This window comes from Solanum lycopersicum, chromosome 4 (genome assembly GCF_036512215.1).
Source record: "Solanum lycopersicum chromosome 4, SLM_r2.1".
Lineage (NCBI taxonomy): Eukaryota > Viridiplantae > Streptophyta > Magnoliopsida > Solanales > Solanaceae > Solanum > Solanum lycopersicum.
In genome coordinates, this window is record NC_090803.1 from 51,428,441 (window position 1) to 51,441,403 (window position 12,963).

General features: G+C 33.3%; 1 protein-coding gene across 2 annotated transcripts; it reads right to left on the minus strand.

The window, feature by feature from the left end:
* Positions 1-2,310: 2,310 nt before the first annotated feature.
* Positions 2,311-11,357, minus strand: LOC101263403 (26S proteasome non-ATPase regulatory subunit 12 homolog A). 2 transcript variants are annotated; one of them, XM_069297176.1, is made up of 12 exons: positions 11,065-11,221; positions 10,787-10,981; positions 8,270-8,377; positions 8,082-8,186; positions 7,883-7,939; positions 7,565-7,761; positions 6,383-6,482; positions 4,804-4,916; positions 3,737-3,890; positions 3,550-3,627; positions 2,728-2,972; positions 2,311-2,643 (listed from the first exon to the last, which is right to left on the minus strand). In XM_069297176.1, exons 1-11 carry the CDS (start codon positions 11,065-11,067, stop codon positions 2,754-2,756), a joined length of 1,329 nt encoding a protein of 442 aa, XP_069153277.1. In that variant the 5' UTR covers positions 11,068-11,221; the 3' UTR covers positions 2,311-2,643; positions 2,728-2,753. The 2 variants fall into 2 exon arrangements, with proteins under 2 accessions (XP_069153277.1, XP_004237482.1); XM_004237434.5 differs by having other exon boundaries at positions 2,311-2,972; positions 11,065-11,357.
* Between the last annotated feature and the right edge of the window lie 1,606 nt (positions 11,358-12,963).

Genomic DNA, 12,963 nt, shown 5'->3' on the forward strand with positions numbered 1-12,963 from the left:
ATACAACTAACAAACCAACTTGGAAGGAATAAGTAATGTACATGAATTAATTATGAGTGTTAATACTGAAAACTAATAATTCACGCCATGTCAAGAGTGTTTTCACTACTTCTCTCTAATTTTTTATAAGTAAATTGAATAACAATAATAGATTCAGTATAATCCTATAATTGATATTTGAATTGTCGACTATATGTACATCTTGTGGAGTAAAAATGAAATACATGGCTCAAAAATTTAAAAAGTTAATATAATAATATTGAAATGGTATTACGTTGAATTTGATAAATTGATACATATAAAATATTAAAATGGTGTTTGTTTCAATTCCTGAAATTTGAAGAACACACCATAAAGCAAATTTAATCATATTTGTAAACAGACGACAATAGAAGGTTTGACGGTTTAGAGATTTCAAAATATTCAATTATAAGCTAATTAAATTGTGAAAGAAGAATGAGAAAGATAAATGCATAACGCAGATTCATGTTAATCGTCTGAATATAAATAAGTAATAAAATGTGTAAAAAAAAAAATACTATAATTACCAAAAACTATTTCAAACCATTACTTTAGTAGCAAATTCGATCTACTTTGCAAAAGCACGTACCCAAAGTTAATTAAATTCGAATTCATAATATTTCAAAAGAACGAAACTTTTCAATTCTTTTTTTACATAAAATACAAGAAATCATTATACAACTTCCAGAACTTCAAGAACATTTCCCCTTAAGTTTAATTAATTCCTATTTGGTGTATTAGTAGGGCCATATAGAGATTCTATTAGTGGAGTCAACGTCAATAACTTATATTTTAAGAAACAAAAGATTCGTAGGATAATATTCTTTTCATATCGACTAGTTCAATAAACAAAATCTTTTTTTTTTTTTACAAATAATATTTCTTTTTATTATTCAGAACAATAAACTAAATGATCTTATATATACTGTTAGTCCTTATATTCTATAGACAAATTGCCAATGAACACTATTAGAAAATAAGAAAAAATATATGTTAATCTCATCCACTTATGGATTAACGATGAATATTGTAAACGAGAGAGGGTACACTAAAATTATGTGGTACCTAATTTGAAAATGATCCAGAAAAAGTGTTTTTTGAGCTCAAATCTATTTTATTTTTGTTGAGTTGTTATATAAATTTCGAAATTTATAGTCTATAATAAAAAGAAAAGCTCATCAATTATGACTTTAATTGTAATTTCATCAAAGGGAAACTTACATAAATATACTATAATAAAAAAATATTTACCATTTATAGCAATAATATTTTTTTTCACTTAATCACTTTTAATTCATTTATAATACAAGTTTAATACATATTACAAAGAACAATTTATTATTCACATATAATAAAATTTTTAATGATGAATAATACATTTATCACACATTTTAATATACTTATAATACAACGTGACAATTTTTACCAAACAAACATGATATATTTCAAAAAACAATTATAATTCATATATATTGCATACATAATTCACTTTTAATACATATTACAGATTTAACAAAGCTTTGATATAAATGGTAATAAACAAAAAGTATTGCTAAAATGAGTAATTATTTTTTAAATTGTATTTATTTATGTAATTTTTCCTTTATATTCAAACGACCTCTCATTGAACCCGCTCTTATTAAAGAAATTGGTCGTAGAATATAAGAAAATTGTATCAGAAAATTAGAATATCGTTATTTTTTTTATTTTTTTTTTGCATTGATGAGTCTTCGTAATTTATTATAAGTTAACAAACTGTAATAATTGTTAACTTTGTGTTAGTAATGGTTATGTGAAAATATTTTGGTTAAGGTAGCGAACAAGTACAGAACTATTCCTAATAACGAATCATGAGAAAGAGTTCCAACGTAGCAGTGTTACTTGCTTCCTCTGCACTCTCTAAACCTCACCAACTATACTTTTCGAACCTCATTGAATAAACCTAAAATCCTCATCATTTATGAAAATTATTGACAAATAGCTCATTAATAAGATAATCGAAATATCAAAAGACGCCACATATTGAAACATTTTCATAAACACACCTAACACTAATCTTTTTTTTTCCAAATGTTTCCACAACCACATTTACAATCCAAAAAGGCCCTTTGACATTATATGATGTTTGACTTGGCATAACAGCTTTTTTGAAAAACGAAAATCATCGAAAAACTTTGTAGTCTAAAACAATCCATGATTTACAGTGGCATGTAAACCCCATCGATACCGATCTAGGTATTATTTTCAAAACACATATTTTTCACACAGATAACGCAAAGGTAGAGATCATTTTAAAAGGGGAAAAGAAAGCCATTTTCCTTTTGCTAACCCCTAAAGAAGGATGCATTACAAAATAAAACTACAGCGCTAATGAATGTGATGATGAGTAAATAAGCAATTAATGGAACTTGACATCTCTGATCTCTTGGCATCAAACCTAAATTTTTGCTGATCACAATGAATAAATCATGCGGAGAAACGTCAGATAAAGATACAAAATGGGGGAAGAAAATGAAACTCCGACAACGAGAAAAGCAAGCAGGCAAATCGTGATAGTACAGGCAGAGGAATCAAGATTTGCGAGTTTTTGCTCTTGTTGCTTGTTTCTCAGAATAGAGAGTACTGCAAAAAGGATTTCAACTTTGTCACAATGAACGTCCAGACCGGAATTGCTATAATTGATGTGAGGCTCGGCTTGGCTCCTACCAGTAGAGTTGTCCGATCAAAGTCTTCTAAGCCTTTAAAGCAGCTTTGTGCACCATTGTTTCTTTGTGGATCTGGTGGCAACTCTTTTCGACAAGGTCAAGCAGCTTCTCCAAATTAGACGCCCAAGAATTCAAGATATCATTGCTGTCTTTTGGGGGTTGGAAACAGACAATACCCATAGGTCTGTCTATTTTAGCAACCAAAGCTTTTGATACAACCATTTCAGATAGGTGCTTCTCCGCTTCCTGAAAAAAAAAGAAAAAAGAAAAGAAGATCAGAAATCACCAGACAAATGTATGCTATGAGAGGTAAAACAATTATGTGACAGTTGCAACATCTAGACAAATGGTGCTCAGTAATGATGAAGAGAAAATAGAATGCTGATTATGATTTCAGTTCCAACATTTGAAAGTTTGTGCACAGAAGGTAAAAATTGGGAACATCCAGCAACTCTCCACTGAGTTGTCTACAACATTTTTTTCTTTTTCACACAGTTTACCTTCTTTACTATTTTAGTGCAAAGGTATAGCAAATTTCCCGCCATCAGCAAGAGCCAGACCAAGGATCTTAACTATAATGAACCAGATCTGAATTGACAAATCTAACAGCTAATGTTTTTCACAAGCACAAAGTTATATTGCTGCAAGGCACAGAGAGACCCCAAGACTTACAGTGGCCCTCGGCCTTTGCACTAAGGTTTAGACCACATTCACTTAATCATAGCAGGAACTCTCTAAATACCACCAAAGATGAAGTAAAACATGTAGGTATTGTACACAATACTCTAAACAAATTAGGAAAAGTAATAAACTAAACATGCACCTGAATATCGAGGCACAGTAAAACAGCCAGCCTCTTCAAGGTTATTCTTGAGTAGTATTTTGAGACGACAAGGATGTTCTGCAAGGAAAATAGTACTTAAAAGTTAAAGCACAATTCAAGAGGAAAATGGACGCCATTATGACAAATCATCAAACAGGAGAACTAAAAGTGAGCCCTTAGATATTACGTGCTCAATAACTCTCAGTTTGAGGTCTTCAGCAGCCTTGTCCCCCAAAGTGCCACCAGGCATATTCTTCTCATTTTCAAACTCATCCTTGAATGTGTTCCATAAAGCAGTCCACTGAATGACTTCCATGGTAATCAATTGCTTCAGAAGCAGCCTGAAGCAAAAAAAAGGAAGATACCAAAACAATCATTATTCTGAAGTTGGTTCCCCTCTAGTGTAGAGGGTGGAGAAAATTGTAAATTTCTGAAAAAACAGTCGTTGGATAAAAGATAAGAAATGTTTCCTTCTGAGCATGCAAAATTCCACATTTATATTGAAATAAACGAGACTATATAAGTTAGTCAGGTAGTAGAATAAGGTTATATATACACTCATTACTTGATATTTCTGTTTAGAGTTTCAATTTTCAAAATGTTAGTTTAAGAAAATAAGGACTTCAAAGATCCATTAATCATTGAATAACTCTAATCTCCTTCAGCCTTAACATGCAAGACTCATATCAAATACGCAAACATTGCAACAATGCAAAGCCCGATGAACCAGACTAGAACTCTAATACTCCAGCCAATTAATTGTGTGATAGGATTTGACTAGGGAGGAAGTGTAAGATGGCTCAGTTGACATTTCTACTATATTGGTCATTAGTAATCAAAGAAATTACTAAGACAGTTTCTCAAAGCTAGTCTGTCACGGATACATTGGATGAATTTGTGAAGATAGTAAAAAACTTAAGATTCTTGAAATTTCTGAAAGATGCAGAACAATATTGTTGATGGACAGGTGGCAAACATCCTTGATGTCCCAAAATAGAAATTGCTATATAAACTTCAACTTGTTCCAAAGGAAGTACAAAATATTCATCATCAAATGACATATAACCACACACAGAATGAAATAATTTCCAAGCAGAGTTTATGTCAATTGGCAAAATTTTGAGAAATCTTACCCCACAAACCCAAATATACAAATGCAAAGATAATAACACCATAAACATAGTTATTACTTTTTTCCTTTATTTTACAAGTAGCAACAGTAAACATAGTGCAATAGAGTTTTTTGCACAAAACCTGAAATGAGGAATTTCTGAAAGATTTTTGTCCTCCAAAGTTGAGTTATGAAGACTTGATTGCATAGAATCATGGGGAGACAATACCAAGTACCAGCAAATTTTCCTCAGAACCTACATGAAATAACAGAGTTAAGCAAACTGGTCAATCAAGCATTATCTGCAATTAACCCTCTTCAAGATTTGGAATCTCAAATACAATGACGAGCTCCTCTATCTACATTTATACACGTCTACAAATCGAAATGTAATTAAAAATAAAAAAAATTATGCTAGATCCACTAAGAAAGGGCCTCCAATAACAACTCAAGTTAACAAAACAGAATACATTGTATCTTATTTATCAGTGACTTCAAGTTATCAAAATAGAATACGTCCATCCATCCCACCCATTTTTCTCCTAATAATATAGACTTGGACTCTAAAACCTATAAAATAATGTTACATTTATTAAATCTTCTGGAGAACAGTAAATGGTTTGTGGAAAGAGTTATAGCCAGAGTAATGACTCTTCCTCCCCATTAGCTTTTATGTTTCTCTCTTCGTATTACCACACTTCCGCATTTACACATTCTTGTTTTCTTCTTAATCTAATTATAGCCAAGCCTATTGCCACAGTTCGAAATTTGTTTTCCTTCTGCCCAAGATGTTCAATGATCAACATGGGTAGACTAAGAGCCTGTTTGGATTGTGGCTTATTATAGGTTCTTTAAAGCCAAAATAGTTTTTAAGCAGCTTTGAAGTGTCTAGGTAAAATAAAAAAGTGCTTATAAGCACATGTTTTTAAACCAAAATATCAAAAATAAGCTAAAAGCCATAAGTAAAAATTTCTAACTTATGCCTTCATGTCACAAGCCAAAAGGTAATCCAAACAGGCTAAATAATAAAGCCCCCCCCCCCCCAACCCAACCCAAATCTTTCTGACAGATGAAAAGGATGCCTACCCCCTTTTCTAGAAAACTGAAAAGAATGCCGACCCTTATCTTGTTAGATGAAGAGAAGCCTGACTAGCTGCATAAGAATACAAGCCCAGCTCACAATTATCATATGATACCAGGGAAAAACTAATCCTATATCTTCTATTCTTAAATAATTTGTTTCCCAATATAGGGAAGAAAGAGTGTCTCTTTATGAATTTGACATATCTGATGGTTTTGTATCACCTCTACTTGATTTAGCAATTAGAATTTTCAGGTAGGTGTAAATTAATTTAATTGTCACCTAATCTTAAAGCTATGCAGCAGTGACGTATCTGTTACAACAGATTAATAATTCCCAACCCATTTACTTTTGTCAGAGTTCATACCTTTTATTGGTAAATCAATTTAGTTGTCACATATTTTGAATTTTTATTTTTTTTGAAGTGAAATATCATTTAAGGCATCCAGGCAAATGATATTGTGCAGCAGAATGATTATTGTTATATTTTTCTGAAAAGAATTGCTCATTAACCAACACTACATTATATAGACTTACTACTTAAAAAATTCAAAACTGATTTTCCATCGAATAATACCACGTGCAACGTCTCGAAATTATAATTTATGCAGAATGTGAGTAATTCATGAAAGGGATCTTACTGGTATCCACTGTGCTGGGTCTTCTTTCACGGAAGGGATCTCATATATAGCCTTGTAACAGCGACATATTTCAAGGTAATCATTGCTATGTGAGTAATACCTGCAACAGAAGTAGAAAGAATGACACACCAGTTTAAGATACACAAATGCAAAAAACGATCTCCAAATGAAATCATTCATTCATCTAGAGCTATATCACTCTAAATAAGTAAGAATCTCATGCCTTAGGATTGCTGACCTGCTAAATCAACAATTAAGAAAATCATGCAAGGTCACTCCAACCTAAAAAATTTGGAGACATGGCAAAAACTATTCTATGATAAATAAAATAACTTTCATTTACATTTGATAGGTGATGCAACTTTGAAAGACCTTTACTACTTCAAAAGTCAGTATCAGCTTAGGTGAATTTATAGGGTGTAGATGAGCATAACCATGTCATTTAATTGTCATGTATTCTGAATACAACTTCAATCACTTCTTATCATCTTGAAAAGAAGTGCAAAGTATAGCAGAACTACAATTGTCTTCTAAAGTTTAGTCACCTGCTCCCAATGAAATTTAAAGAATGGAAGTCCATCCACAAATAAACCAAAGCAAACAGAGCAAATATGGAACTATCTCAAACATGGAGCTCTGCAGAACTTACTTCAGTCTCTATTTATTCAATGACATCCAAGGTGTATAATCTCTTCCGGAAAAAATATGAAGTTTCTACTAAAAACAAACATTTCTGACAAAGCACAGATAACATTCACTTTAATCCTTTGGCACAGTTGATAAGGGGAGGAAACTAGAATCCTCAAAGACAACTAAAACATATATAAAATGAAGACAATCAGAATCTTTATTCAGAAAACATGTCTAACCCAAACTCAAATGTAAGTAAGATGTAGACAAACTGCCAGAAAATGAGCAAATAAGCAAATTATGTGCCTTAAATACTAATATCTTCAGTCCCGATACTGCACAAATCACCAAAACTAAGTGCAGAAGTTGCAAGCTTTAAGTATGAACACATTAACTATTCCAAGTTATCTTAAGAAAATAAATTACGTTATTTTAAAATTATACTCGGATTGCATGAATCTGCTGAATGCTTGATAGTAAGAAGGGTGTTGCATTCAACAATTCTAGAGAAGGTAACTTGCTTAGCCACATTTATAACATAATCAGATGTACCTAATCATTAATTGATAGTAGATCTGCTTCAACTCTGGCAGTGACGGAATATCTGCAGCAGGTTCCTCAACCACATTTTCACCCTCCTTTGCTTTCTTCTTTTCTTTAGATGGATCAGCTTCAAACACTCTGGGATTGATCTTTCTCGAGAGAATTTGAGCACGAACATAATCTTTATGATCTAAGCATAGACGAACCTGCAATGTTCAGCACCACACAGTTGGTCCAAAAGCACGGTCTCGTTAAAATTTTGGGTATAAAGAGAAGGAAGAGTTTGCCCATCAAAAAGGATAAAAGAGAAGGAAGAGAATCACATACTTGTTCAAGAATAAAGGCTATCTTTTCAGTTTTTGCCATCGCTCCAAAGGTTTCAACCTGTTAGTTAAGCCATGGACACATTACATTGCAAGTGGGAAAAAACATAAAGAGTAAGGACCAGAATATTGCAGTTAGACATCAATTGCACAAAGCAAAAAAGACCAAGAAGACACCAAAGTGAAGGTCAACAAACACTTACAGCAACTTCTTGCATCAAATCAGCAGCCTCGCCTATGAGTTTTTGTTCTTCTTTAATCTTTGCGAGCTTCTTAATCAAGCGAGCTCTCTCAATCTCAACGTATATCTGCATTCCAGATCATAGTTGCTCAGTAGGAAAGAGAATCAAATTGCAGTGATGTCTTTTCATTAAAATGAACATGTCCTCACCTTTCCAGCAGACACACTGTTCAGTGTTTTGATAAGTTCTATCTTGGTGTCAAGATCGGGCGTCTGGTCAATGTATTGCATGGCCTGTTGGACCATGGCCTGTACAGCCTGCATAAGTACCAGGAAAAACACCAAGCATATTATTATAAAGTTTAAAGAGGATAAATGAAGCCATAGTATCATGCATCAGTGTCATCGCAACTAGAGAAAGTGCTGAAATGCCACAGGTATATTTTTCATGAGAATGGCTCATGCCGTATGCATATATATGGGGACAAGGAAGAGCATAACTAAAAAGGCATTTCAATATGGAATGGACAGGACTCGGGGGACAGGACTCGGGAGCTTACAAATACTCTAGTATGCTTACCCGATATTCTCAAAACACAAGCACATTGGTAGCCAATTGCCCAAGCATTTCACATATGAAGCCACAACATGCATGTTCCCAGGTAGATGGTAAGTGAAAGCAAGTAAAGGCAAAAAAATTCTAATTAAGTATGAAGCAAATGCGATCCAACTTCTTGATCATTTTTCAGTTCCCTAGCTTCATCATGCTATGCAATTCCATGGTTCAAATACTTCCTTGCATCCTTGGGCATTGCATCTCCAAGTAATTTCTATTTTTTGTTCCTATAAGTTCAAAGCAGAAGTAGTGCTTGGTAGAATAGAAATACCTGTCCCTAGGAAAACACATCCAAGACCCGTGATTACTTATTCACTTATACCCCAAATCCAACATTCTCCCAGATAAATTTTTGCAGCCATAGGAAACCTGGCTTAAAATTTCCACAAATATAAAGCTGCTAACCCACAACTTGGTTGCCAACATAGGTTTTCTGTTTTTGTATTTTGGTCGTAGTTGACATTTTTCCTTGTACCTCACCCCTCCTTACCTCTATTTGTTTGGATTTGATTCCTAGCATTTCTTTAGGACCTCTTGACTAACATCATTAACCAAGAACTTGCCACTACATTCATCCTTTCCAAATTCATTCCCAACAGAGCTGGAATGTGTCTTCATCTTCTTTTTTGACAGGGTAAAAGCTCAAATGTGTGTGTACCTATCTTTAATTTTATTCATGTCCTACTAATCCGGTTTCAACCATTTATTTTCATTCAACAAGCATAAATACGAATATTAGATCTAGAGGTCGAGACACCAATATCGCCCTGAAATAATAATCCTAATAAACATCTTCATCAAAAATCTGAAAAACGGCATTGCAAACGAAGCAGTCTCTAAAGTAGTTCATCAATTAAACAGGCAAAATCTTGGCACAACATGGCAATTGTAAACAACGACATATCCAGTGAAATCCAAATGAGGATTTGAACTTGCATATTAAGTATTAACCATCCTGTATGTATTTCCCTTACCAGCATTTCTTATGCTGGAACACAATAATGGAAGACTCTCTTCAGTCTTTACTTCTTCTTTTTTAATTATTGAGACCCTTCAAAACATGGGGGAAATGGCCCCACCCTGCTTCTATCGATCCCCACCTAAATACAAAGCTTGGTCCTCATAGTGTAAGACTCACAAGTTCCTCAACCTTTTTTTTTAACTTAAGAGAGGCAAAATTCATCCAACACCCCTACCAAGTAGTACCCTTCTTTTAGCAGTGTTTAAGTGTATGGGACGAGAGTTAGTTTTCCCGTATCACTTAAAAAAGTAAAAAACAAACAGGATAACTTTCCATTTTTTCTATGAAGACCACAGCCTATCCAAACTCCTGCTTTAATCATGGAAGCATTCACAGGTAGTCTCACATATCTTTTTAATCAAGTAACCTAAAATACTAAGCACTACTCTGTGTTTTTGCTTTTCCGAAGTCCAAACAAAGTAAAGAATCTCTCTTCCATTCCTTTTGTACCAAGCAAAGAATAGAGATGAGCCTATCCACTCACCTAGACCTAGAGAAAAACATTAACCCAACACCCTCACCTACTTCCTCAAGTTACAAGTCTGCTAAGCTAAAACTGATGAAGTTTTGAATTACACACTAAGGAATCAGCACGTCTACCTGCTCTTTCCATTGAATTTACAGCAACACTACAAGAGTGAAAAAAATAAAAAGAACAGTCTGAAAGTAAGTCCAGTACATTGCCCTCTAAGTTCAAAACATGCCTTCTATCAGCATATCACAGGTGGGTTCTTCATCAAATCAATTTTGCTAATGTGATGGTCAAGATCAAATTAGCTTATTCACTCAGTAAAGTATAACTATATGAAACTCAATAGGTCAAATCAAAACTTCAATTACGTGAAAAAACAAGATCTTTAGGTACTACCAACAGCTTAACGGCACACAGCACGCAATAATATACTGATCTCTAAAACTTCCTACTTTTTCCACGCAATAATTTACTGATCTCTAAAACTTCCTACTTTTTCCTTCACATAATTTAGCAAACAAAAACATGATTTTCAAGACCAGATTTATAAACGAACCAAAACCCAAATTTTGAAGTCGTAAAAATCAACTAATAAATAAATAAAATAGACAAACGTGCCTGTTTCAATTGTCCACGGCGCTTAGACAATAGAACAATCTGTTCATTTAAAGTTTTCCATGCGCGAGCTTCGAAGCAAAGCTGAAGAATGTCTATAGCTGCTTTTCTAGTAGCAGCGACATCGCCAGCTTGCCTCATCTGCTTCTCTACATTCAGAAGCACCTCAATTTGCGCCTCCAATTTCCCATCACCTTCCTGTAAACAACAAAACATTTCAACTGAATAAAGATCAAAAATCGAGCACGAATTATACAAATCGAAGGAAAATCGAAGTTTACCATATTGATTATTGAGTTTTTTTCGGAGTTCGATTGAGATCGATTCTCAGAAACCCTAAAAGAGAGAGAGAGAGTCTGAAGACTTGTAAAATTTACTTTCGAGTGTTTTATATTATTTTATTTGTAGTTTTCTTGTAGGAGTAGTTATGCTCTGACAAAAAAGAGGGTTAATATCTTTTTGAAAACAAATTAAATCTACATATTTAAAATGATAATATTATTTGAAAATTACTCATTTAAGACATACCAATTTGAATATGAAAATTAAAATATAATTTTGAAGTTTTAGAATTGTGAAAGTTAGAAAAAAAGTAGGATTTATTTTAAAGTTGAAAATGATATTTGAAATTAAGTTGTATGTATATATGAATGAGGTATGTTTTTTCTATTTTTATGAGTGATTTTGGAGTGGAAACTCTGAGAATAGTTTTTTTGTAGTTTTTGAAATTGAATTTTGAATTTTATAATAATTTTATGAATTGATATTTTTTTGATCTGTAGTTTTTCGATCTATACTTCTAGGAGCGGCGGGGCTTGGTTGATTGGAGTTCTTTATCCTCAACCAATTTGATTTTGTCCGTCTTGAACTATTGATATAACATTTTGTTATAAGTTGGTTGAACAAAGATAGATTGAAGGTCAGATGGACTTGAGTTCAAGTGATACAATATCTTCGATCGATCATCGGGCCTATTTTATATTTGTTGAATTCATTCTATTGAAGTGTAACGTTAAAAGTTTATTCTCATCTTATTTGAAGTGATAGATTCTTTATCGCTGAATTTTATAACAAAGGAAAGCTTTAACCATAATACATTTTCATTTGATTGAAACAAGTTTTGTGTTGCTCACCACTCCTCAAAGCCAAAGACGCAGTTGAACCGTAATTTCAAGATTGCAATCTTATACACATTACGTCACCTATACAAACTCACCACCTCACGAGCCTAAGTCAAACAATTGTTTTTCCTTCTCCGCTCATTCTTTTTCTACATATGTGGGCATGTGGCGGGTGGATTACCGGAGAAGGGGGACAATTCTTTTTCCTTTGTCTGGTTTAATTTTTCTTTTCAGAATGAAAGTAGCAAACACTTGATACATATGGGACGCATGTTCAAATCAATACTTTATGTAGATTGAGATGAATTGGTCTTAGTTTATCATGTCTCTCCTTTGTACTAGTTATGAATTTTCTCATGCTCCAAACAACTTCTAGGTTAACGTTGATTACAAAGGTTTGTACCACTGAGCTTGCTCCCCTTTATAAGTAAAATTGAGCGTGGCTTTAATCGGGTTTGCCTCCGCTTCTTCTGCACATGAGGAACCAACTGAGTGAAAAGTCACGCCAACTTTAGGTGGTTGTTGATGAAATTTGACCATATTATTTATATAAAATACAAACATGATATTTGCATATGGAGACATAGTAAATTGAAATTACTTGCAACTAAATGAAACTTCACTTGAATAACCATTTTTCTCTCATTTCTCCATTTTCTCTGCCATGGTTATCAAACAATGCATAACTATTTGTTCAAATGTTAGTTTTTATATCCTTATATGGAACAAACTCTAATAACAAGAACAGATGTATGCATTGTTTAAATTCAAGAGTTAGATACAAACTAAAGAATTCAAATAGTTGTAGTTCTTCCAATAAATAGTTAAAACCAGCAAACACTTGTGAACCGATTATCCATCTCATCTCTTCACGATAGCAGGGAGAGCCCAGCTCGAGAAAGAGACATTGATGCATATTCATGGCTAGCAACAAGTATTGTGTTGCGTCTTAAACATCAATAAATGATTAGTTGAACCTCCTTTTGAGTGATCTAAATAATGTCAGCAGGAGAAATCGGAATGCATGGGGAAAATGGTGATGTTAAATTTGATTTTTTT